Raw genomic sequence first — 27971 nt, 5'->3', positions numbered from 1 at the left:
ACTCAGGCAGCAAAATCCAAAAATATTAATTTCTAGGGGTTCTCGTCTTTGTTTTAATGATTTTGGGGGGGTTTTCTATGTAGCTTTTAGCAAATTCTATGACTCACATGCTAGCAACCATGAAACCTAAGAGGACCTGTGAGCTGTATAAGTAATGTAGTGATATCCAAGATTCCAATTTACACAAGAAAGTAGAAATGCAGCTAAAAGGTTTTCACCTAAATTGTTACAAGTAAAAGCTTCAAGGCTTCTTACATGCACACAAAAAGTTTCTTTCTTCAAAAATGTGTCATTGAGCATTTTTCCTTTGCTCAAAAAAAAATCCACCTATGTTTTCTGTGCCATTTAGTTCTTTTTCTGTTTGTCAGCAGCAATATGGAGGGACAAAACACAAAACTTTGACAGTAGAATTGAATCAAATGACATTTTTAAAAATAAATAATGATTTCTTTAAAATTGTGCAATTCTGCATCTAGAGTAATTTATGTAATATTCAGAGGCAAAGTCATGCAGAGAGTGAGAGATATTGGTAAACTGTTCTCCAAAATGTCTGATATATTTACAGGTTTCAGTCTTTGCACCTATTTTTTTTGCCAGTACGTAGGCAGAGGTGTCTTTTTTCACACACTATAGCTACCTACGAGCAAAGAGCCACACACTTTGTTCCACAATAGTTCCCGGCAGCGACTACACAAAAGGGAATCCTGATTAAATACATTGGCTTCTCACACTGTGACACTGTGATTGTCCTCAGGACAGTAAAAGACAGAAAATCGGGGGAATCTGAGAAGCCACCCTTGCAGGATTTCAAATCAATACATCAATCAGTTCATTTTACACAGAGAAACTACCAATGGATTAGTGCCTTTGATTATTTTTTCAGATAGGTGATACTAAGGGTTTCAGCTGAGCTAACTCGTCTTCTTCTCCGGAGCCTTTGGGCTCCCCTCATCCCAGATCCTGGGTGCTGCTGGAGGAGGCTGCAGACCTGAAGAGGCTCAAGCTGCCACCTGTAGCACCAACTGCTCACGTCCCCATCTGTTCATCAGTCTCTTCCCTTTCCCTTTCCTCTTTATCTCTGTCCCTCTCTTTCCTTCTGTATCTGCCTTCCTCCATTATCTGTCTTTGTCTCTGCCCCGCTCTCCTGCTCTCTTTCCCCCCAAAGCAAGAGCTCTCTTTCCCCCCAAAGCAGAAGGCCGTCCCCATTGAGCCTGGATCTGCTCAACGTTCCTGCCTGTTAAAAGGAAGGTTTTCGTCGCTGCTGTTGCAGGATGTGCTTGCTGATGGAGAATTGTTGGGTGTAAATTCATTGAAGGAGTGTGGTGCTGGACATGCTTTAGTCATAATGTGTCATGAGATAACTTTTGTTGTAATTTAGTGTTATATTAATAAAATTGACTTGACTTGACTAACTACTCAAATCAAGCCCAGAAACACAGTCTGAAGAGATACAGTACATGGTGTTACAAGCCAAGGGGTGTGTGACCCTGGCCTGAAGGCTGGGAAAATGCATGTACTGTAGATGGTGTCACTGACAATAGTGCATAAAAAAATTAATTCCTATGAATCATAAAATAATTAATTAATTCAAAATGGCAGTTATCCCAGCTGTTAATGACATACACTTGAATGAATTTGCATGACTGACAGGCTCAGACACTGTCTCTTACCCAGCTACAAAAAACAAACAAACTAGTAAGTATAAAAATCCACAATCTATAATGTAAAATATAACACAGTCTTGATGTAGTAACATAATAACATGTACACACAAACACACACGTGCACATACGTTCACACACTAAAATTACTATTGTCCAGCAGTTCAACATTAAGAGCCTTCCCCCTCCATTTCTTAAAGATATAAGTATACACATAAAAGTATATAAAGTATCTGCAATTCTGTATTTTTGGTCTTTCCTCTTTTTCTCTATCTCTGCTCATTTAAAACACTTCTGGCATGAGGTAAAGTATCACTAACCTGCAGGTAGTGACACGTCCTTGAGGGCTTGCGGTCTGTGTGCATCATGGTTTTCTCCAGGTTGAGTGATGATTTCCTATAGGCCTCCTTAGCCTGGCTAACCGTCAGCGTTGACCAGGAGCTCCTCTTCATGAATTTGCCCTCGGGCGCCATGGCCATGCTCTCACAGGCCGAGCACTTGACATCATTGTTACTCTTCGAGGTCTTGAGTGACAGGTCTCCAAAGTGGTGGCTGTGCATGGAATCTGGGTAGCAGTGGCTGACATGTTCCCCATGGTGTCGTGACATGACGCTGGGTGTGCGGTAGGTGCTGTCACTATCCAGGTTGTCGTCAGAGCTCCACCAGCCACCAGAGCGGTGCTTGCGTTCTTTGCTCTTGCTCCTTTTGCTACCATGTTTGGTGGAGTGGTGGCCATGATGATGATAGCTCCCTGCTCCTCCGCCTCCTACAATATCGCCTTTTGTGCCGTTCATCTTAGACGATCCCTCCAGGGAGTGGGACTTGGTGAAGAGCTTTTGGACAGAATGAACAAGGTGGCGGATGCGGCCAGGACTCTCGCTGCGTTGCTCAGTGGTGGTGGAGGTGCGCTGGTACTGTAACGTGTGGAAGCCATCGCGATGTAGTGGCAGTTGTTTCTCAAACTGGTCTAACAAGTTTGCAGGGAGGCGGTTGCTCTTGGTGCCAGCATGGTGAGAGGAGGCAGCTGCCGCGGCTGCAGCAGCTGCGACAGCTGGGGAGGTGGCGGAGGCAGTTATGGCAGCGCAGTCATCTCGTGTAGCTGAGTCATAGTACTGAGAGCTGTAGTGCATTCTGGGGAAGGTGCTGCTGGAGATGTGGTCTGACACAGCAGCAGGGGGCATCATGACAGGGGACATCATCATGCAGTCAGAGTGGATGGAGCTGCGTGGTGAGTAGCGGTGGTGGAAGTCCATGGGGCAGCTCTCTGTTGGGCTGAGCAGGTAGGAGGAGTGGCGGGAGTCAGAGCCATGGTGAGCATGGAGATCATGGACATGGGGGTCGTAGTCCAAGCCATGGGGTAAAGGGATCTGGTGCTGGGAACGGCTGCCTGATAAGCCCTTCATGTTCCTGGCCAGAGGGAGGCGTCTGCCTTCATTGAACTTTCGATACGGGGACCAAGGTGGAAACTTCTGGTCTGTTTGAGAGACGGAAAAAGAAAGACAAAACAAAGAAATAAGAGGAGATTGAGTCGGAGAGATAATTGCTCTCGGCAATCACAAAGACTTCTGCCAGCAGCCCAAATTCAACTTTGAAACTGCTATTGTGGTACTCCAAACAGGCAAAAATGTAACATACATAGGGATGCATATTGAGAACTGGTATTTTTTTGGTCTTGGTTCCTAATTGGGTTGATACAGAAATACAACTAAGATTTTGGACAAATGATACTGCTATCAGTATTGTTTATGCAACTAACCATCATGTAATTATGATACCACTGCTGCTGACAGCAGGTGATGACGTAGCACCTGCTTGCCTCCAGTCATCATGTCAGCCTTGAGAGCTAAATGGTCAAAGGTGTGGGCTCACTTTACCAAAAAGACTGGAAACTCGGCTCAGTGCAATTTTTGTCCCAAAGTAGTTATGTCCAAGTGGGGAAACACCCGCAACTTAATGAAACACTTGGGAACTCATGGAATAAAGCTGAAAGAGAGTGTGTTTTGACTGCTTCTTAAGCTAAGGGGCTAATGCGAACACTGGGTCCTCCTCAGTGCAATTAACCAGCTTAATGTCCAACACTGCTTTGACAATGGCAGTTCGTGGTGAGTATACTTGTTAAGTTTGTAGTTATTAACATCTGAGAAGCACTTACAGTATAGTTGTAAGTTTAGCTTATGTTGAAGTATCGAATGGACAGTTCCTTTTAAGGCACATTTTCAGCATCGCTGTATGCATGGTGTGCTGCTAGTTTGTTTGACAGTACCTGCACTGCAAACCTAGTTGACTTGCTTAAGGTTTAAAAGGCAGGTGTTGAGAAAAGACTTCCATGCTGTGAAATGTTACATGATGTGGCTGGTGTTACCCCCTCTTGAATCTTTTAACATCTTTTCACTTCTTTATTTACACCAAATTACACGCAATGATATCTATAAGAGTATTGATAAATATGAGTATTGATAGCATATCGGTATTGGTATCGGTATCATAATATCCTAACGATATGCATCCCTAACATATAAGTATTCACCTCAGTTAATTCCGCATTCTGAAGGACAAGATATCTCTTCATCTGAGACAACAAACTTAAGTATGTTCATCTTTGTAAATGTGTGTAAATTCATTCGTAAATTTATGAAAGAGGAGCCAATAACAATCCCAGTAAACAGCCAAATTAACACGAAGATAAGACAGTAAATAATCAAGTGATGTTAGATTACTATTAAATCACAAACAAATAGATATTAAAGAGAAACAGGAATGATTTGCATTCAGCAACATATAAGGCTTTGAGCCTCCAAAAAATATCTCATAGAACAATCCTAGTTCACTGTAGTTCATCTTCGGACTGGAACATTAATAAAATTTGATTAGTAATGGTGCTGAATTCAATTTTGCAAGGATGCTCTAATTTTTGTCTTCCGTTACAACACCACTACACTCCCTTCCTTTTCAGTGGTTCACCTTCGTTCCTCCCAAAAAGCCCAAAATCACTCTCATTCAGGCTGTAGCTTATTCAGTTTAGTTCCAGCCAAAGTAATGGGAAAGTAAAACCAATTTAATTGTTTAGAAACACTTTGATTTGAAGTTACCTGACACGGAAGCAAGTAAGTATTACGTTTCCAGAGTCAAGGATGGACAATGAGTGAAAGAGTGGATAACAATCATTTTAAATAATTAGGATACTGACCAAACTAAACACAGTTATGATTTTTGTAGTCTAGACTCCGAGGGCCAAGGGCAGTGATCCTCAATGGCCGCCTACTTGCAACCCCTGGATTGTTATTCCCTTGCTTTGGATTTTGGTTGGTTCAGCACGTCAAGGGAGGGTGGCCATAGGGAGCTTCAGAAGGTTTCCCGAATGGGCGGTTGGCCGGAGCGTTTTTTGTTGTTGTTGTTGTTGTTTGTAACTCCGAACGTGCCAATGATACACAGACAGCCTGTTACTGGGTCACTCAGTTCACTGCTGCGAGCCCAAGTTTTTAACTTTCACTTTCGTTTTTGGAGCAGTTTGTAAAATTTTAAACTGAAAGGGACATTTGGTTTGATTTTATCATCCGTGTTAGTTTGGAATTCCTAGGATGCTTGATTCACCATAGGACAGAAATACATTTTTCCCTTCTTCCTTGTGGTTCTTCGTGTTTAAATTTAAAAAGAAAATTGTTCTCAACCCCCTCCTGACATATTTATTTTGGGCTAATGACAGGGGTCATGTTTTTCTTTATTCAAGTACTTATTTCAAATTATGTCAAAATGGAAATGACATTTTATTTTAGTTCGTATTTTTGTTGTTGTTTTGAATGAAAATGGTGTTTTGTATTGAATATTACAGTATTATCGCATGTGGCCTGGCCAACCTAAATAAATGGACCTTTGACTCATTGAAAAAAATCTTTATGGCACTTTAAGATTCCAAAGAGTCCAAAATATATCCATCCATCCATCCATTGTTTTCTGCTTATCCTGTTAAGGGTCGTGGGGGGCTGTCAGGCGAGAGGCGGGGTTCACCCTGGACAGGTCACCAGTCCATCGCAGGGCCAACACATAGAGACAGACAACCATTCACACTCACAGTCACACCTATGGTCAATTTAGAGTATCAATCAGCCTCGTCCTCTCTTGATGTCTTTGGACTGTGGGAGGAAGCTGGAGTACCAGAGAGAACCCACACAGGAACAGGGAGAACATGGAGACTCCACACAGAAAGATCCTGTGCTTGAGCCAGGACTCAAAACCTGAACCCTCTTGCTGTGAGGCAACAGTGCTGACCACTGCACCATCGTGCAGCCCGAGTCCAAAATATATGCTTAGTTCAATTTGATCTAATGCATTAATGGTACCCTCTCCATTTTTGGCTTTTGGCACCATTTTTTTGGGCCAGAAAACACTTTTTTCAGTACATCATGACATCACAATGACATTGACCTCTGACCTTTTGGAAATTGTGACTTAATTGTGACAAATTTTGCCATCATGCCATGTGTGAGTTGTTGAATTATGACTAAAACATATGTTGTGAGGTCACAGTTATTAGATGCAAATTCTTTACTCGAAGTGGATGTTTGTGCCAAATGTGAAGTAATTCCCTCATATCTATATAAATTACATTCAAGCAAGGTCTGACACTTAAATACTGTTATTTTGCAGATATGTTATAATGAAGAGGCTTTATCCAACAAGTGCTAAGCTACTTATTTAAATCCTAACTTAAAACTACAGTCAAGATAATCCTTTATTCCCCCCAGCCCTCTTTGTTATAAATGCACTGTTATCAGAGGCAATATATCATCAGGTAAACAGGGAGACACCGCTGAAGCACCTGGAGTGTCTACCATTCCCCTGTAATTAATTATTTTAAATTCTCTGCAGCAGGAAACCCCAGTCTGGAACAGAGCACAACGTCTTACATAATGTTGGGATCTCTGATCTCACACACCATTTCAAAGGAGCCAGAAATAAATTGCACAGTTGTCATGGCAACCACTGCTGAAAACCCAGGGTCTGTAATAGGATTTTCAAGGTTGTTTGGGGTGGATCCCCTCCTCACAAAAGGGAGAAAAGACACATACAGTATGTAATGTGATACCGACACTTGAGCTTGATTTGCCAGATGGGCTATTGTGTTGGTGTACAATTAAAAATCTGCCACATTTTTTCCAAGTGATATTGAATTTAAGCCCCAGCATGGAAACACACAATCAACCAAGACTCGCTATCACTCTTACTATGTCTCAATGTAAATGTCTCTTTGAAGTCATTTTTTTAAACATGTATGTGATTGTTTACGATTTCAGGTGAAATAAAACATGATAGTGACCACACTTGTTATTTTAGCATAATTAATTGCAGTGGCAGTGCAGTAAAAAGCGGGACGCAGTGCCGTGGTGCTGAAATTTTTGACACTGTTGAGTCCGTATGTGGTTTTCTCCTTATCGTATTCCCAACTTTATAGCTCCATGTCTCCCAAGTCCCTTCACACTGTCTCTTTCAGTCACCACAATGAACATGACATCAGCTGGTTGCTTTGGCAACAAAAAATGTCAAATGAAAACGAAAAGCAATAAACTCATTGTTACAGTTAGCGAATGTGAGACATGGACAACTTTAACCACAGCAGCTATCAACATTTTGTTCAATTGCTCTTTAAGTTGCACAGAGAGAACTGAAACTATTAAAGATATCATAAAAATCTGGCTTTGCAGTTTAAGGATAAGCTGACGGGCTGTTTGAACTCATAGTGCCCGTCTGCTCCGCCAATTGCCTCAGGTTGCTTGGGGTAACTCTGCAAATTCAGCTGTCGAGGCACCTCCTCATGTATGACGTGACAACGCCTTTGGCCTGCTCTTTGATGAGCAGCTGTCATGCATGAATCACACCTTTGCGTAATCAGCAGGTAGTGCAGTGAGGGTGGTTTAAGAATTTGAGGTGCCTACGAAGGATCACTAGCGCCATGGTTATGGTGGTTATGGTTATGGACTCTGGCTGCCATGCCAACACACTTGGTTCTTTGGCATTGTGGTCAGTAGGCATCTTTGGCCCCTTGTAGATCTGGGTTTGAGACCAGGGTGGGGTGACCCCTGCTACCTCTGCAACATATGGTGTCAAAAGAGGGATGACAGGCCTTGAGGTCAATGGAGGCATACCCAGTGTGTCGGCTGTATGAAGGACCCCCATGATAGGTTGACCCCTTTGTGAGGGACCCCAGAGGCGGGTAAAATACTAGTGGGTGGGAAAACTGCTGTGAAGGAGGCATGTATGACTAAAGCGTATGCACACACTTCCCGAAGAGAGGGGTAATATGATGGATCACCGTCACCATGGTTAAATATGCATTCTAGTGGCCATGTCAACAAGCGTGGCTCTTTGGCATCACGATCAGTAAGCATGTTTGCTACCCTATAGACCTGAGTTTGGGACCGGGTTGGGGTGACGATCCACTACAGTGACATCATCCTATTTAGGTGTGCAACATCTGTTTCAATGCGCAACTCCTCTCATTATCATTTCAGGCTTTCTTGTTACTCCATCATCACATTATCATGCATTCTGCTCAGCCCTTCCCTTCCCCTAATTGACCATGGTAACATTATTGTTGAGCGCGTGATGTATTCTTGGGAAGCACAATAAACTCTTGGAAAAAAGTACAATTATTTGGCCTCATTCACAATTTTTTTTCTTACACATAATAGGATTCTTTTTTTTATTTTTTATTTTTTGGTCTTACATGCAGAAAGCAGAGCCTGATAGCTGTTCACAATCTCTGCTGTTGACGTCTATTGTGTTCCTCTTGTAACATTCAACTCTTTGCAGGTTTGTACAAGATACGCAATAAACGTCAAGAAAAATTTCTGGCTGCAGGAAGAAAATGAGGTCACTGGGTTTGTGCGACCAATGAGCTTAAAGTGAGCAAAATATATTTCTTTTTGTAAACAAATACAAATTAAGTTTTTCAGATTCCAGGAGAAGACATATTGAAAACTCATCGCTGTTTTATATCATAATGAAATATTCAACTGTCATTGTCGATGCATATACCAGTTAGGATCACACATCACTGGTGGTGACACGAACATTGTGAAAACCAAAGTATACATTCTCAGAGGACCGAGGCCAAACCCCACAAAGTAGTGTCAATATCATCTGCATCTCCATCCTCTGTGAGTTAAATTACATAAACTACCTTTGTGGTAGTTCAGTGATAACAAAATTAACTGTTCAGAGACTATCCTTCCATTTGTTTGTCTCTCTCAAGCAAGCAATTACTTTCCAGGAGATTTAATTTGACACCAAACATTTTAAAATAGAAACAGTGTGAAGGAGGAAAAAAATTCTTTTCACTTTTTTTTCAATCAATCACTGGACAGAATTGGATTAAGGCTGTTGTTTATATAGCTCATATTCCTCTTTAGACCCACTTCAGAAGTGCTGTTGTTAATATGTAACCTTTGCGTTTTTCCCCCCATGTCATAAACCACATATTTAAATCCATACAATAATCAATAGTTATGTGGCATTAAAAAATGTACACAAGCAAGTCAGTAAAGGCCAGGAAAATAGTTTATAATGTGACTTGATTGTTGCCATTCACTGGATTTGTGCGGTGACAAATATTTGAGGATCTATTATTGGTTTCTATTATTGTGCGGAATCTAATCCTCTGGCAGCTGTTTCATCTTCACATTAAATTAGCGTGAGTGCAATTGTCAACGAACTAAATATTCATATCAAACCACATGAAACCCCAACACCACCGTGTCACGGAGTTGGTGGAGACAAGGTACAGGGAGTTTGTATTCTATCACAACTTTGTCTCGTCTCCCAACACGCGGACTGTCTGCACAGGAGGGTCCAGGTCAACAAATATTTCAACAGACTGCTGTGCAACTTCTGCTAATACAGAGCGTCCAGTGTGCTGTTTTCTGCATGCGGGGGAAGTGACATCAATACAGGGGATGCCGGCAGGCTCAACAAACTGGTTAAAAAAAAAAAAAAGCGAGTTGTGTCATAGGGCTGAGTATGGATACCCTGAAGGCAGGAGCAGAGGGGATGTTGAGTTTCTCAGCTCTGTCTTGGACAATGCCACCCACTCTCCCCACGACGAGCTGATGCAACTCTAGAGCACCTTTAGCCTCTTGCTTACCCCCCGAAGTAACCTGTGGAGCAGATCAAGTGAGTGTTTGAACCACACACGCTACAGCTCAGATTCTACAGCAGCATGCACAAGGAAAAGTACTGAAAACTGGTGGAAGTAAAACTTGATGAACTACCCTGACCTGGATCTGTCTTGTTTCGTATCATCTTAGCTGTATTCTCCACAAAACAGCACTTTGTGTTCTTTACAGGCTAGTAGGCCTGAAGACATTTCTGCACCGATTCTCTCTGTGAATGTTGAATCCGTGGACTGGGTGGGAGGTGAAAGAGCAGCACTTGCTCGTCCTACATTACCACCGATGAGGTGAACTCAACCTCCAACTGCTCAATGACCAGCAGATTGTACTTGAAAGCTTCCATGTGTGAATGGAAAGTAGTGTGTCTGGATGAGAGCAGGTGTGCTTGAATTGAGGTTAAAGCTTTTACTGCACATCTTCTGGGAGTGTAATGTGATTAATTTGTAGTATGAGAAGCGAGGTAAAGCCAGTCAAGGAAGAGGGGACACGTGGATTGGGATTGATGGACTAGAGATAGATAAGAATTAAGCTTCTGAAAGGCCTTTGAGAAAAGCAAGAAAGCTTGTTTCCATTTTTAGGATGAAGGGAAAATTTCAGAAGATTACATTTACAGTTGAGAAGATTACAAGCAGCCAGGCTGTGAATGTGACTCATACTGTTTGTGTTGATAAACCATTAGAAAATAGAAAAGATTTCATAACACCTTTTCAATGAAGGAAAATGCACACAAGTTGGTCATGATTAGCTGCATCAGGCAATCTTTTAATGATGAACAACCATTTGCTCCGTTGACCAAAGTTACAATAGTGCTTTTGATGTACTGTGTCACACCGTGACTTGTCTGGACAGTAACTTTGGCAATGTTTGATTTTAAAACTGTAACGTGTCTTAAAAATCAATTGTCATTTTACAACCAATGTTATTCACAACCGTAGTTGTGCATCATTGCAAATATGTGAAACAATGATGAGAGCTTTCCTGCATCATAGCTTATGCAACAGCTATTGTGGTGCATGATCTACAGGCTATTTCCTCTCTACCTTAAATGTGCCTTTGTCAGCACCTGATGCAGCCTGTAAACCATTTCTACCCTGACAAGGATGCCACACACAGAGGGGGGAAAGATTAGGGCCAGTGCAGCAGAGAAGAAAGAGAGAGAGAGAGGGGAAAGCCTCTCTGCTTGCTCTGCTCTCTGGGAAACTAGTGCGCTGCTGGCTGCTAAGTGAAAGCTGTGCCGCTATGCTACAGTCATCTCCTGGCCAGCATTTCCCAAGATGGTTACATAACTTGGAAGAGATGAGGCCTTACTCCTCCACAGCAATACGCAGCTAGCTAATGCCACAGGGAAGAACAGAGCAACAGGCAGCCGAACTGTAGAGCATGAATCACTGTTGAGACATGATATCCGTGAGATAATTTATTGATCGCCGCTGAGCAAAACTTCCATTCTTGATCAATAGATATTACTCACCCGGGGTGATCCTTCACCCTGACCTCTCAAACTAAATCATAGACTGTACTCACCATATCATCTGTGCAGTCAATACAATGATTCTGCAAACTAAGCAGTCAGCTAATATAAATTTCATGAACACATCATGGAAGGATCAAATTTTAAATATATTTCTTGAACAATTTTTGCCACCAGTCTTGTAAAACTGGGACATTTGCAGAATTTTGGGACACATACGAATCCCTAGGAGTAACTGAATGGATTCATAATGAAGCAAAATACTCCTGATGGCATATTAAATGTATCAGGTCCCCTCGCTCATTACGTTTACATGACGTTAGAAAAAGCTAGCTGGACCCAAACTGGACTTTTAAAATTGATGTTAGCGAGTTAGTCCAACTGAAAGTCAGTCAAATAATGCACTAGGAATCAAATAGAATATACACGCTTTATTTGGCCAAAGATTCTACACGTTCCACAGGCCCCCAGTGGTATTTAACCCTGGAAGTCAAATACCACACAGTCAAGTACGTGAACGTATTTTGTTACAGATGAGGAAATAAACTTGCCGTGGCAGCTGACAGAGTTTTTACAGGAATGCTGCTGGTTAACTTGCTTCAGTATATGACAGAAAAGGTGAACTGAAAGAAATGCTGATTGCAGCAGCTGTAAGGAGGCCTATTGCCAGCTTGTACCTTTCCAGATGCAGACAGACTTCCGTCAATAAATTGATTCATGCAGTTCATGTGCACTGGGAGAACAACAGTAGTCCAATTAAATGGCCTTGTTGAGCCCTGACTCGGGCTCGACTGTAACTGGGCATGTAAACTGACTGTGGGGTTTCTCCATTCATTTATCTATATGTTAATTTCAATCTGTTTCACATCAGTACACGCAAAACCACACAGAGACCAATCTTTACATCCTTTCTAAAAGAAAAACCCTCAACTACACACTCATATACAATGCTGGCACAGGTATTCGTAAATGTCTATATGAGAAACTGCTGCATCAAACAAACCTTTCACATGCAGAGTCGGCCATATACACACATATGCAAGTTACTGAGGATCTTGCAAATAACACAAGGGCCCCGCATCTGCCTTCATGTGAAAGCACATCAGTTTGTTCTCACCTACAAGTTTGATGCAAGCAAAGATGACACGTTGTAGCAGCTTGTAACGCATCCCTACATTCTGTGCACAAATCGAGCCGGAATTAACAGTTACTTGGTTTTGTTTTTTTCACAAAAATGTGTAAACCGAGCTACTCTGGTACCTAAACCAAACCGTGCCACAGTTGGCCCTGATGTTATCCAGGCTTTAGGACCACAGGCCTCAGGCCGAACTAAAATCACACATAGCATGCCACTGGTAAATTCTTAGCAATGATTTGTTGAAAAAGTACACTAACACACAGGTGAATGTCCCGCATCAAGATGGTGAAATAGGAAAGTTGAGAACTCCTAGAAATTATATGATCTATATTTTGGTATAAACGGCAGAAAACAGCGACCAAAAAAATAGAATTATTGTCAAAAAATAGTAATGGTACAGCAGAGATGAGCGAGAGGACATTTTTAAAAAGTGATATAATTTTGCACATAAATATAAGAATAGCAGAGAACGTTATATAAGCAGAAACAATGCTAACTCTCACAACTGAGACAAAATCATATTCAACTGGATGTAGCTTTGCAGCAGAGGCTGCATTCACCATTTGACTTCCGCCCACTCCATCCCACTGCTGCTGCTGCTCTCTCCACAGCAGGCAGACGCTGACTGATGTTGTAGTGATGCCACACACCCTGGACAAAGCCTCGATCTCTTCTCTACGCCCTTCAACGGAAGAAAATGCCAAATAAGGAGCTTCTCATCCATCACTGCTCACTGTGCAGTAGCCTGGAAAGCCTCCCACACTACTTTCATTTCACTCAATAGATGAAGACGTACACGCTGAAACATACCCTTCCCAGATGACCAGAAATGGTCTTCTCACATGGTTGGCGTCTATCCCACACCACGTCTGTTCGGTTTCATTAAGATGAAGCATTAATCCTCGCCTTTGCCTCATTTCAGGTAATGATTTATACACAAAATATATCACCGCTGATGAGAATGCAGAGAGAAAAACTCAAATTCAGGTCCAGGAGGCTGATGTTCAGCATCCTGCCGTCATTTAATTCAGACCTTGCAGAAAATGTTGACATATTACCATGGAAACTGCTCATATGTGCAGAACTGTAGAAGTCTCACTTTGTACATTCTGTGTGAGTTTCAGGATTGAGACATCTGCTACACTTTAGCCGTCTGGGTTGCGTAGGTTGTTTAAGCCTCTGCCTGTAGAACAGTAACCTGATATCACTGTTTAGAGAGCATTTTGTTATTCTACATCTACCAACTTCAGCGTTTTAATGTCTACTCGAAGAATTTTTGAGCTGGATTTGACTGTTAGGCACACAGCTAATTACTTAATGTTATCAAGATTGTTATTCTTTTATATATATATATATAAAAGAATAACACAATCTCTTGAAGATCACACATTATACAGGAGCCAAAACATCATACAAATTCTTTTTTTTGGGATAAGGGGGTTTTAGTATTTCCATCATGAATTAGAATCATAGATAAACCTGCTTCTTTTCTAATATTGATCAGTTTATACTGGTAAAAGTAATATTAGACATATGTGAGCCGAGTCGACCAAAACGAGGAACAGATCAACTCAGTCTACATGCTTGTGCTTGACTTTGCCCAACAGGCCGAGACTCCAAAAAAAAAAAAAATTATCTAATCTAAATTATTTAATCTGGGCCTCGAGGGTTAAAAATGAAAGAAAAATGTAGTTTAAACCGATTTTCGCTTCCAATTTCCAATTTCTGTATCGTATTGAACGGGAAACCATTGAAAGTTTCACGTTTAAGAGTTCAAATTTGTTAAATTAAAGTGCTCAAAATTGTTCAAAAGAGTAAAAAAAAAGAAAAAGAACCTAAGTATTTACTTGTGATGCCAGATGTAATTTAAATGCTGAAATATGCGTCTTGGGTCATCATTTTTAGCGGCTTCCAACTCCGATACTATAACACCATAACTGCCAGAAAATGCATCAAAGACAGAGGGTTTCTAAATGTAAATCCTTGTCTTAATAAGAACAAGAATGAGAATACTTTATTAATCTCGCACAGGGGAAATTTAGGCAGTTTCAGCAGCATTTACAGAGGGAAGAAGAGAGCACAATGTAAATTAAAAGAAAGAAAATATTCATGAAATAAAAAACAAACAAAAATTTGAAATAAATAAATATTAACATTTGCTTCAAAGGTCAAATTGGTGTCCACTTTTTTCTGCAGATGGAAACTGTACAGCTGATTGTACCCCTGACCAAACATCTTTGAAAAATCTCTGTTCCTCTGTTAGTCTGTAAACTGATCAGCACAATAAACCCCTATATTGGGTATGACACTGAAACTAGAGGTGGCACTGTGGTGCAGTTGTCAGCACTGTGGCCTCACAGTTCTGGGTTCGAGTCCCAGCTCCATCACAGGATCTTTCTGTGTGGAGTCTCCATGTTCTCCCTGTTCCTGTGTGGGTTCTCTCTGGTACTCCAGCTTCCTCCCACAGTCCAAAGACATCAAGAGGGGACGAGGCTGATTGATACTCTAAATTGACCGTAGGTGTGGCTGTGAGAGTGAATGGTTGTCTGTCTCTATGTGTTGGCCCTGCGATGGACTGGTGACCTGTCCAGGGTGAACCCTCCCTCTCACCCAAAGCCCCCCCCCCCCCCCCCCTCCCGTGACCCTTAACAGGATAAGCGGTAGCAAATGGATGGATGGATGGACTTCAGATAAAAGTGTTTGACCAGTTGCATGCATTACTCTGGTGTGGTTTTGGCCAGTTCTTGCATTCTTCAAATCTTGAAGGTTCCCTAGGCCTCTTCTATGAACTCCGATCTTTACTTCTTCTCATTTTCTAGGCTCCAGCCCCCCCCCCCCCCCCCTGCAACCCTTAACAGGAATAAGCGGAAGACAATGGATGGATGGATGACACTAGCTCAGGGTATTTTCCTACAGTTACACAGGCAAGATTAGATTTGTTAGCAACAAAAGCAACGTCAATAAAATCGGAATTCAGCTATAGCCAGAAGGCCTACTATTGGTTGGACTTGGCACAACTTAGCAAGAGCCTTTGCACCAACCTCCGGTTTATACTGTGTCAATCACAACTGCTGAGAGCATCTATCATCAACAAACACAAGTTTAGAACATTTTAACATACAAATGTATAAACTCAGCCGACCTCTAAAATCACCTCATTTATTCAGAATATGGTGAACACTACTTTTGCAGTTCAACAGCAACACAAATGACAGCCTCTAAAATAACCTTTCCAATAAATCAACACCTCTCGGAAACAGACTCAATAAGGCCTGCAGTCAGTACATCTACACAATAACACATAATCCCCTGTGAGTCACACGTTGCCTTAATAGACACATTCAGTGATTAAAGTGAAAATATACCTGTTACTCTCTGTCACATCCTTTGTGGCAGCAACATCATCAATGATAATAAGCCAATCCAGTGGATCAGTATCCAGAGTGATGCAGCCATATTTTCATGAGGTTCTATTTTCATGAGCTGCCAGTGCTGCAGAGCTGCTCCTCTTAACCTGAGCTGTGCTCTCTGAGAATGCGTGAGTGAAACATTATTTAAGTGCTGGTGAGAGATTCTGAGTTAGGACATTGAAGCTGAAAACAATTCAAGGATTTACTGCACTCAAACGCTCATGATCATTAGTACAGAGCACAGTTGAAAGAACTCAACTTAAAGTGACAAAAAGGGAGAAGTTGCATCAGCTGTTACTGACCCAAAAGGGACTTAGAAGAAAAATGGTGCCACTCCAAAATTTAAAGTATGTTAAAGTGCTCTTTGCAGCCAACAATCTCCATTCTGTTACAATACCGAACAATTGTGACCAAACAAGTCTTTGCCGGATCCTTTTCATCATTTTCAGTGGTCTAGTACATAGTCATGAAGCGGGATCTCCAGGTTTTGGATCAGGAGGTCCAATTTAGTAGCGATAGCACCTAAATTATTTCCATTCCATCCATCCATCCATTTCCATTTTCTTCCGCTTATTCCTGTTAAGGTTTGCGGGGGGGCTGGAGCATATCCCAGCGGCTATGGGCGAGAGGCAGCCCGAACCCCGGAATCTTCTTGCTGTGAGGTAACAGTGCTTTATTTCCATTCCAAAATAAACATATGTATAATAACAGATCAGACTTAGAATCAGATGATCAGTACATCTGAATAGACAAGCGAGGCATCTACACTTGAATTAACCACAATTATTACTATAATTTTTGAGTTTTAATATCTAACATCAAATTGTTTTATGATATCCCTCCAGCAGGATATTTTACTCAAATTATTACATCATCATCTATGCAGAACAACATTAAGAATGTGATAGTCGTGCTTTTGTAGTACAGCTAAACTGTCTGCCTATATGCATGAAACAGCTGTTCGGCTGCTACAGAGCTACTTTACTCTCACGGAGGCTTTCTCCATGCTTCCTGAAAAGAAAGAGAGTTTTTCTTATTGCATTAGTGGATAATGCAGATAGGTCATATAAAGCAGTGAGATATTTAAATGTTAGTTACAAGCAGCATCATGTCAAGTATTTTTTGTTTGATGCCTTCTCTGATATTACAGCTGCAAGAGTCAACCCTTAAATATAAACACTGAAAATAGGTTATTGAGATCGCAATGTGCTTCATACAGAACCCTGCTCATCTGTGTGAATATTCCCTGGCAGAAAATGCTGAGCTGAGGTGTCCCATCTCCAAACTTCACTGTTGGTGTGGTGGTTTTGAGGTGATGTGCAGTGCCATGTGACCTCCAAACATGGTGTGTATTATGGCATCCAAAGAGTTCAGTTTTGGTCTCATCTGACCAGACTATCTTCTTCCAGTATTTCACAAGCTTGTCCAAATGTTGTGCAGCAAACTTTATATAAACTTCAACATGTTTTTTTCTTCAGCAATCAAGTCTTATGTGGTGAGCGTGCATAACAGGCCATGGCTGTTGAGTACATTACTTATTATCTCTGAAACAATTGTACCTACTAATTCCAGGTCTGTCTTAAGCTCTCTACAAGTGGTCCTTGGCTCTTTGACAACTCTTCTGATAATACTTGTAACTCCCCTGTCAGTAATGTCACGAGGAGCACCTGGCCGGTTTATGGTGAAATTATGTTTCCACTTCCGGATTATGGCCCCAACAGTGCTCACTGGAACATTCAGAAGTTTAGAAATCCTTCTGTAACCAATGCCATCAGTGCGTTTTGCAACAATAAGACTGCAAAGGTCTTTTTGGTTGCTTTTTGCACCTTCTTTTCTTCATGTGTTCAATAATTTTTCCCTGTATCATTCCATTTTTAATACATAACTTAATTTCTGGACATCTAAGGTCTGATTTCTTTGCATGTGTGTGTTGCATGGGTTGTTTCCGACATCTAGTAAAAAGTTCATACCAGGAACACTGTTAGAAATATATTTACTGAGAAAAATGTTGACTGTAAAGTCAAAATGTTCACTGTATATATACATATACACAATATACATATGTGTGTGTATGTGTGTGTGTATGTATGTATATAGTCCCAGTACATATATATAGTTTTGTTTTGTTAATATACACGCTCACCAGCCCAATCATTAACACCACTGACAGGTTTTCATGATATACATGATTATGGAATCTGAGAAGGCACTTTAATTATTTTGGAGATTTTCATTTAATTAATTCAGTGATTTTGGAGGCTGTAATTTGCGGTGCTGCTGAAAAGCACTGAGTTGTACTGGGACTTCTTCCTAATAATCTGTCACCTTGAGTCAGTAAAATTTGGATGGACAAAACATTAGGAACGCCTGTCAGTAAAAGTCAACGGCGCCACAAACTACAGCTTTCAAAATTACCATTATCCTCCTTAACAGATTCAATAAAATGGAACTTTATAGTCTTCAGAAAGGAGGGATTTATTGCAGGGCAATTGTTTTATATTCAGTATATCTGTCAGTGGTGATTATTTAGCTGATTGATATCTATTGATTTTTAATTTTTATTTTATATTTTCATTAAAAAAAACAAACATTTTTTTTAACAGTTGATTTTTCTTTTCTGACCCTTCTGCTCCGTGAATGATGTGATCTAATTTTTGCCTTCGAATGGCTTGAATGTTTAAAAGTTTAAGACAACAGTCCAATACAGCTTATCCGCTTCAAAAGGAGGTACTGTGCAGACGTGTGGAATGGGGATACTGGAAGGAATAAACAGCAGAACATACCCCCAGGGTCATCAGCTGTCCACATCTGTGCCTGTACACTGTAGCTTTATTTTCATTATCAAGCAAATCCGCCAGTTTTTATGGCAAAAGCTCCTCCAGACTATTTATTTTTCTAAACAAAAAACAAAGATATTCAGTTCACTATAAAACTAGAAGGAAAAGCGGAACATTCAGAAAACCAGACCATCAAATTTTGCTTGAAAAATTACTTTAAATACTAAATCAATCGCTGATACAGTTTATGTGAATCAATGAAGGAATTCAGCGTGTCATTTTTCTAAGTGTGCGTACAAACCCTTTCTCACCAGCAGATGCGATGTGATTTATCACTTTTGTAGTCAATAAAGCGCCTGGATTTGCATTTTATTAGCAGTTCAATACTATGTGTGTGCGCTGGTCCAAGCGCTTGGCATTCCTGACGATAGCTTCTGTTTTTTTATCATCTGTCTCCTGTGAAAGTATTCAGTCATGTAACTCTTTAGATTTCTGTATTGTCATTATGCACTGACTGAGTGCACTTTTTAATGGCCTGTTTGTTACACAGTCTTTGTGGTAATAGTTAAAGCCTTGCACGCATTGAGGACAAAGATGGATGATGCAAATTGAAAAAATGTTTTTCATCTTTCTTCACTGCCAACATGTTCTGTCACAGGTCTGGAGAGGGTTTCCATGTGTGGAAATTCAGAGAAGCACCACTTTTAATTAGGCTGTTTAGTCATGTACCGCTCCATCTGTCTCAGGGTTACTGCAGCAGAAAGAAAGGGAGGAAGAGAGTGAGAAAGACAGAGAGAGACTGGAGCACGGGCGGGGGGGGGGGGGGGGGGGGGTCCTCTCAATACCTGCACCAGATTGTAAAACAGCAAGCATGAAGTGATAGGTTTTAATGACAGCTAACTACAAGAAGAATGCATGAAAACAATGTGTATGTGTGTGTGTGTGCGTGTGTGTGCGTGTCTGTTAAAAGTGTCCTGAGATAACTTCTGATGTGATTATATAAATATATAGATGGAATAAGATGCTAGTCAAGCAGACAGAGACAGAAAACAGCTTGAGAGGAGTTTTAAAACAACACATAGAAGACGACTGATGATGATTTCTTAGGCTCTTTGTGCGGTGGCCACGTAAAAAATCAGGTTTAACAACGTGACGCATTGAATGGAAATTAGAAGTAGCTTTCAGGAAGCTCCTCTAGAACTATTCTCCAGAGTCTTTTTGTGTTGTTCGTATTCCCACCACCAGTCGGAACAGTCGGATGACAGCTGACGGTGGTTCAACGCTGCTTTTTACGGCTGAGCCGCTGCCATTTCCACTGCTTTTTAAAAATGACGGTTGTCTGTGCTTCTTTGCCTTGTCTTTGCCCAATCAATGAACTCTTGTTTTGTTTTGTTTTTTCATTACAATAAAGGTAAAGTACCTATAAAATTCAAATCACTCAAAACAGGGGTACTGGAACTAAAATGGTTACCAGTTCTGGACAAGACAAAGAAGTGATACTTTCCTCAACAGGTTCCTTAAGACCTACATGATAAGACTATGAATATAGAGTTGATGAAACCCAAGTGGATGGAGGGATCCTGATCTCAACTATAACCACAACAGTGACAAGCAATATCTTTGGAACCACATTCAGGATGATTTCATGAACTCTAAAACCACTGACAGACAATAAAAATCCATCCACACGTACAACAAATACAAAAAAACCCTCAAGTCAAACTGCTGTGCTGGGGGGCACCAATGTGATGAATAATCAAGCAAACACTCAGCCACGCTCACAAAAAGTCACGGATTACAGCTCTCCTTGCTCCATTCATCCATCCATCCATTTTCTACAACTTATCCTGTTAAGGGTCATGGGGGGCTGGAGTCTATCCTAGCAGCTTATGGGTGAGAGGCGGGGTTCACCCTAGACAGGTCACCAGTCCATCACAGGGCCAACACATAGAGACAGACAACCATTCACACTCACAGTCACACCTACGGTCAATTTAGAGTATCAATCAGCCTCGTCCCCTCTTGATGTCTTTGGACTGTGGGAGGAAGCCGGAGTACCAGAGAGAACCCACACAGGAACAGGGAGAACATGGAGACTCACACAGAAAGATCCTGTGCTGGAGCCGGGACTCAAACCTGGAACCTTCTTGTTGTGAGGCGACAGTGCTGACCACTGCACCACCATGTGGCCCTCCTTGCGCCAATATCCATCCATCGTCATCTTCCGCTTACTCCTACACATTAAGGGTCGCGGGAGGGCTGGAGCATATCCCAGCGTCAACGGGCGAGAGGCGAGGTTCAGCCTGGACAGGTCACCAGTCAATCGCAGGGCCAACATACAGAGATGAACAACCACTTGTACTCACAGTCACACCTACGGTCAATTTAGAGTATCAATCAGCCTAGTCCCCAATTGCTCCACACAGAAAGATCCCGTGCCCGAGCCGGGACTCGAACCCGGAACCTTCTTGCTGTGAGGCCACAGTGCTAACCACTGCACTCCACTGCACCACCGTGCAGCCTGCTCCAATATTATATATATAGATATAGATATAGATATAGATATAGATAGATAGATAGATAGATAGATAGATAGATAGATAGATAGATAGATAGATAGATATATGTGTGTGTGTGTGTGTGTGTGTGTGTGTGTGTGTATATATATATATATATGTGTGTGTGTGTGTGTGTGTGTGTATATATATATATATATATATATATATATACAAACATTTAAGGTGAAGGGCTTTTTATGAAAAATGTAAAAAAAAAAAAAAAAGTTAAAAAAACTGAATTGGCCTATACTGTATATGGGTTATCGGTATTTTTCATTTCCTAATATTGAAAAGGCATCAGCCCCCAAAAATCCATATTGGTCGGGCCCTAATTTATATATGAAAGACAGAGGCTGAGGAGTGCACAGCATATTAGCTCGTGACTATGGAAGTCAAAAACTGCTACTCAGGAGCTGACAAAGAAGTCTTTCTTACAATTCAGATGACAAAAATCAACATGCACATACCATAAATTCTAAAAAAAAAAAAAAAAAAAAAAAATTAAATTGGCATGTTTGGTCCTGCTTCTGACATTGAGTTTGGCTGAGTAATTTTTTTTTAATCTTTTTATTTTGTTTTATATCTTAAAATGAAGATGGAAAGAGCGCAGTTGATGTGCACATCTGGAATCAGAATCAAAATAGAAGTAATTCACTGCCTTAATGCCATAACCAATACACTAAATTTGCAGCATCGGATGTTGCTGTGTGGTTACGATGTGCTGCAACGCTGTCTGTCACTCTGATGACACCTCAGACAGTTCGAGAGCTGGCTGAGGGGAACCTGTAGCCACCAGGTCCCTGGGCTCATTACTGATGCGGTGCTGTGACCTTCAAAGCGGACATTCCTAAATATATAAAAAGTCTAACAAACGCACACATTTGCAGACACTGACGACACAATGGCTCAAACAGCCATTTGTTCTGTTAGTGTTGCCCACACAGAGGAGGTGAGCGGGCTGGTCTGGAGCACCTTACAGAGCAAAGCTCACCTGGCGAGTCGAGCGAGCACCGACATGGGCACCATCTGCTCTCACAAGTACGTACATTCAACATCAGTTACTCGCACCTGTTCAGCCAGACACTCCAGCATACGTTGCTTTTCAAGCATCATGAGTGTTGCAGCTTTTGAAAAAGAGCTTTTACAGGAGCAGTTCTTCTAAACACATCTCTACAAATACCAACTTAACATTGATTTTTCAGCAGAACTTAACGGGTTGAGCGCTTGATTAATTTTTGGATGAGGGCTAGAAGTCAGGGTTTGAGTATTTCAGAAAAAAATTATGCTACATCAGATAGATATTTTGAGTTGGTGTCAGGGTATTTCAGGTTATCGATAGTTCCCTCAGTGTTTATTAGTTCTAACTCAGCTCTTACTGTATATTACAAAAATGTCCGCTCCTCCAAGTTGGCAACAAGATAACCACGGTTTTCACCTGCCAGACACTGTCCATGTTTAGTTCAGTTTTCATCCATTACTGGTAATATAATAAAATAGATAATACCATGGATACAAAAAATAAATACGCATTGGGCTCCAACAACAAATCCTCAGAAAAATGATTGTTTCAATGGATTGATTATTTATTATTGTATTACCGCCACCAAGGAGGGTAGGTTTTCACCCCTGTGAGTCAAACTAATTTAGACTGAAGGTAGCACGACACTAAATGTTAGCAGTCCCTGAAATCAGACCATTGATCAACGGAGTCTTAAGAAAAGCAGCACCACTAATCCCACCTCGTTACTGAATCAACTTGTGTGCATGCATCACCTGTTACTATTTTGCTATAGGATGTACTGTAAAGAACAAGGCTGCCCACATTTTTACCCTCGAAGAACCAAATCTCAAAGAAAATGGTGGGCCAGGGTCCAAAAACAAACACAATGTCTTGTTCAAATACATTTTGTCTGTTACTGTCCCTACTTCTTAATTTTTTTTATAATTAAACACACTGATGTCCCGCATAGTGTCGCTCTCCTGTCTAAAAAAAAATATATATATATTAGGGATCCTTCATATTTATACATAATTTTCACATCGTAAAAAACACAGCTAAGGAAAATCACTGCGAAAGTGAAGCAGTAAAAGTCGCTGCTCCCAGTAAAACTACAAAAAAAACCAACAACATTTGGTTATTTATTCGCATTGTCTTTTTTCCCAGTGGTGTTTGGGAAAAAAAAAAAAGCCAACATGACAAATGCGAAGAAAATCTGTTCTGGAGGGGTCGACTCTCATGTCCTACGATCAGACGTTTCATTGTCTCTCGGCATTGACTTCTTAAGGCTGTGATGCATGAGATGAGAAAAAACAACAACTCTTTTCTATGTAAGTGTGGGGTTGAAACATGTCGCATTATGCTCTGGGATGAGAATATGATGCTGCAGCTTCACTCCCATCATCAGACGCTGGGGAATCTCCGAATGAAGAGCGTCACCGTTTGCCATGGATTTAAGAGGAGCACAGCGGTAACACACTGTTTTATTGGTTGCGTGTGCAAAGTCTGTGAATTAAATGAAGGCATTGTGTTGTTTTGGGATAAAAAAAAATGATGTAAATTAGAATATCAATGCAATGCAGAAACTAAGTATTTGTGTAAATGTTTTTTTTTTTCAGTAAATTGGCAGTGATAAAAATCTTTTTAAGGATTTTAGAGGGGTTTTGCAAAATAGCCAATTCATTTCAATAAATGAATTCCCATGACATATGAACACAGTTGTGGCCTTGCCCCTCGACCTTGATCCCATGAGTGGGTTTAACTTCTACATGGAGAGCTGAGGAGTAACCAGTGAAACTCTGCTGTATGGCTTGGCTGCATCTACTGCCTGAAATTAAAAGAAGTCCACGCGCATCAATGAACACCCTCACTTTGTAAAACAAGATGGATGCAAATGTTATTGCTCCTGACGAGAAAAGGCCGGCCCGAGAAGCTCGCCAGGTCATACTTGGCTCCTGTTTTTGCTGATCATTATTTTCTGACATGGCGTATGAACGATGGGAATTTTTCTGAATGATGGAAAATAAAATAGAGATTTATTCATGTATAAAGTAATATCTATTTTATTGTACCTGAAAGAGATATGAAATTCTGTCAGTCTCAGCTCTACCTTGTGTTTTCTGCTTTGAAAAACTAAAACACTGCACCATGAAAGGTCTGCATGTTTGTATAATCGTGAGCATGCTGCATGCATACCATAGTCTGTGTATGACTGATGGCTTGGCTCCCCAGAAGTGAAGCCAAGCGTTCGTGATTGCCCCCTTGTGGCTGGCTGCAGTCACAGATCCTGCACCTTCCATGTCGGTAAATCCGTCATGAGCCACCCTCAGAAGTTGCAGTACAACATTTTTCCAGGATTATTTTTTTATTCGATTTCAAGTTTTTTTTAATCCATGTGACGTATTACCTTTCTGGTCAGTTTGGTTTTAAAAGGATATTTAGTGCTATAAAAATGTGGCTTCCAGCCGCTCTGAGGGAAGTACCAGTGGTCACATGTGCATCTGCCGGCTTGAATTATACAAAGGAAAGAGATGACACGAATTTGTCTATTAAAACGTTTAAAATGCGTTGGTTTGTAGTAACCCCTGAATGTGCCGGAACCATCCCTCAATCGCTACTGGACGGACTCTGGTTCCAAATGATGCAATCACAGCAGCGTGGCTGCATACGCATTGCTCCCTTTTATTCAATGGAAAGAAGCAGAAGTCTATGGTGCAGACATGAATGTTCATACCAGGGCATCACTGAGCTGCCAGCCCAGCTGTGTGTTGCTCTGACATTTATAAAAAATATGAATTCAAAAATATGCACCATTGGAATTAATTGAGGCCCACTGAGTTTAAGTGTACCAGATGCAGTACACAGGCAGGATGTGATTTTTGGTTTGTTTGTTTTTTTTCTTGCTTTTGCAACTTTTTCAAAACATAAGACCACTCTGCCTTCTTCTGTTTTGTTGTTGTTTGGTATTTACATTGCAGAGTAATCACCACTATTTAATTAATAAGGTAGTAGTACTAGACCCATGTGCATTTAACTTGTAAGATTATCATGCAATGTATGGTGCCATTAGAGAGTATTTATAATTGATTCATGATAAAAGACCATCAAAATCTAAATGTTAGTCATCGTTAATCTCACCGAGGGCAGATAATGTCCATTTTCTTGTGATGAAGTAACTAACTTTCCTTTTAATTACTCCCAGGTACACAGACTTTTCTACTGACATTTAGTTGTTTTCATGAAATTTCATCGGTAGTACTTAATTCATTATAAATTCAACAGCAATGTTACGTTGCAACCATATCCTAGTGTGTTCCCAGTTCACGCTGGATTTTCTACCAACAAAAGCTAAAAGTAGCCTTTTACATAAAAAATTCAATCTCACAGCCGTGTGAATACACACTAAACTAGAAGTGCACTCAAGTACAATAGAGCACAGACCCCCCACCAAGGCCGAAAAACTTTATCACTTTATTTCAGGAGCTCTTAAGTGCTCTGTCGTAGGCAATTGGACTGTTTCAGTTTTCTTGAATATGTTTCGCCTCTCATCCAGTTCTAAGTCACTGGTGGGGAGTTAAAAACCCAGAGCTCACATGTGACAATGACTCTGTTAGAGGGTAACACCCACGCAGTCTTAAAAGCCTGCAATTCCCCACCAGTGACATAGAACTGAAGAAGCCTTCTGGATTTAAGGCGATATGTCTCCAAAACAACAGTCCAGTTGCCTACGACACAGCACTTAAGAGATACCGTGACCTGGATGACTGAGAATCTTCACGGACATGATTTAGGGAGATTAACCACAATGTGACCGGTTCTTCCTGGGCCCCGCACTGCATCCCTCTACCAAGTTTGGTGATGTTTAGCAAGATAGTTCTTGTATAAACCTGCTTAGAGATAAACAAACAGATGCAGGTGAAAATCTATTGGTGGAGGGTATATGGAGGAGGACATGTTTGATTTTTCAGTTTCAGTTCAGTCTATGGGTACAATAAATCTTGTCGACTGCTGCTTTTAAGTCTTTGTACCGCTGTTGTTGTTCATGTAAGACTAATCCTTGATGGTACCTTCACTACAGTCTCATGCTGACCTAAACAAGTTACACTGGTGTTCTAACTATTTACTGACGCCACACAGTTTAGTGAAATGTAACATATTCACAGAAATAAACAAACAACCTGTACCCTCATATGCATAATTGATACCATCAGGCTTTAAGAAGGCAACGCAGCTTCAGTATCTGGGGCAGTATCTGGGTTTGTTTAGGGCCGAGGCGCTGTGTGTGCCACGCATTGATTTTACCGCAGGGAAAGTGATTTATCAGAATTACTCAAGGAAGCTGGACACCATGTGCATAAATAATGAGGCAGTGCAGCTCTGATTTAGTTGGGTAGATCTCATCTGTCTGCCTGTAAGACCGCAAATACACACACTCATTCGAGACCAGTAATACTGGAGGATTTCTCATCATATTCCACACACTTTAGTCTGTTCTGTTACACATGTATGACCTCTACATGCAAGCACACACCCCCAGGGAAAGTGGATTCTCTTCAACTGATAAAGTATTCTGGAGGTGAGACGGAGTGTATGAGGAACAAGATGGCTGGGAAAAAAAGGATTGATGCAATACCTACAGCCTACAAATTCTGGAGACAGAGACAGATGATAAAAGAAAAACGAAAAAGGCAACAAGTCCAGACAGATGTTATTCAGATTCAGAGAACTTTATTTATCCCCATGGGGAGCAATTAAGTAAAAGAGGGGCAATTACACTGGATGGCAGTAATCTATAGAATTTATCTTGACTATGACAACATTTCTAGTTGTCTAAATTAACATTTTAAAGTCCAACTAATGCCTTAAGATTCACATACGTGCAGTACGACATCGCAATGTGCCTTCCTGGGATTTGACCTGATATTATTTCTGTCCTGTTGCTACAGAGGCATATTTTGAGTGTTTTCTTGATAGTAAGGCAGAAAACTGTGCTTAGACGAAAGTTTGTAAAACTCCTTGGAAACTGGAGCATGAGACATATAGCAGTTTGATTGCTGTAATGTCGTCAAAATTCTGCGCAGACAGAAGGGCTTCACAGTGGGATCAAAGTCAGCCATGTAGACGTAACCACTGGCTAAAAAGATTATTTGCAATTATTTTATATACCTTTAAACAAACATAGTTTCATGACTGAGAAAAACTGTTCACTAGACAAGCAGCGCGGTGGTGCAGTGGTCAGCAATGTCGCCTCACAGCAAGAAGGTTCTGGGTTCGAGCCCCAGCTCCAGCACAGGATCTTTCTGTGTGGAGTCTGCATGTTCTCCCTGTTCCTGTGTGGGTTCTCTCTGGTACTCCATCTTCCTCCCACAGTCCAAAGACATCAAGAGGGGACGAGGCTGATTGATACTCTAAACTGACTGTAGGTGTGGCTATGAGTGTGAATCGGTTATCCCCACCTCATGGCCGAAGGCTGCTGGGATAGGCTCCAGCCCCCCCCCCCACAACCACAGATGTTAACTAGACCACAATTCTAAAATGTAATAAGGGTAATGTTCGCTAAAACCAAATGTGTGTCAACAATGCAGTTTTCAATGAAGTATTGCAGTCCTATAGTGATACAGGCTTGAAATCCCTTTACAGACTTTCGCAGATTCCTGCTAAACATATACCATTGTCATTTCAATATGTTTTTCAATTAAATTTTGAAAAAATTAAAATTCCTTCTTATAAGGCGAATCACATTACATCTGCAATACCAGCAAAAATTTTAACTATTAGATTTCTTTCCAAATCC

General features: G+C 41.0%; 1 protein-coding gene across 6 annotated transcripts in view; it reads right to left on the bottom strand.

Moving 5' to 3' along the window:
• The window catches only part of dlgap2b (discs, large (Drosophila) homolog-associated protein 2b), a 118407-nt gene that overhangs the window by 57626 nt on the left and 32810 nt on the right, over positions 1-27971 (bottom strand). For all 6 annotated transcript variants that reach the window (XM_086190646.1, XM_086190641.1, XM_086190644.1 and 3 more), the window contains one exon: positions 1982-3135. In XM_086190646.1, coding sequence (XP_086046772.1) covers positions 1982-3135 — 1154 coding nt within the window. The remainder of the gene's footprint in view (positions 1-1981; positions 3136-27971) is intronic.

The sequence above is a fragment of the Aulostomus chinensis genome, chromosome 20 (genome assembly GCF_037954235.1).
Source record: "Aulostomus chinensis isolate RoL2024-O1b breed Wild chromosome 20, RoL_Achi_v1.0, whole genome shotgun sequence".
In the NCBI taxonomy this organism is placed as follows: Eukaryota; Metazoa; Chordata; class Actinopteri; order Syngnathiformes; family Aulostomidae; genus Aulostomus; species Aulostomus chinensis.
This window is presented reverse-complemented; position numbering and strand designations above follow the sequence as displayed.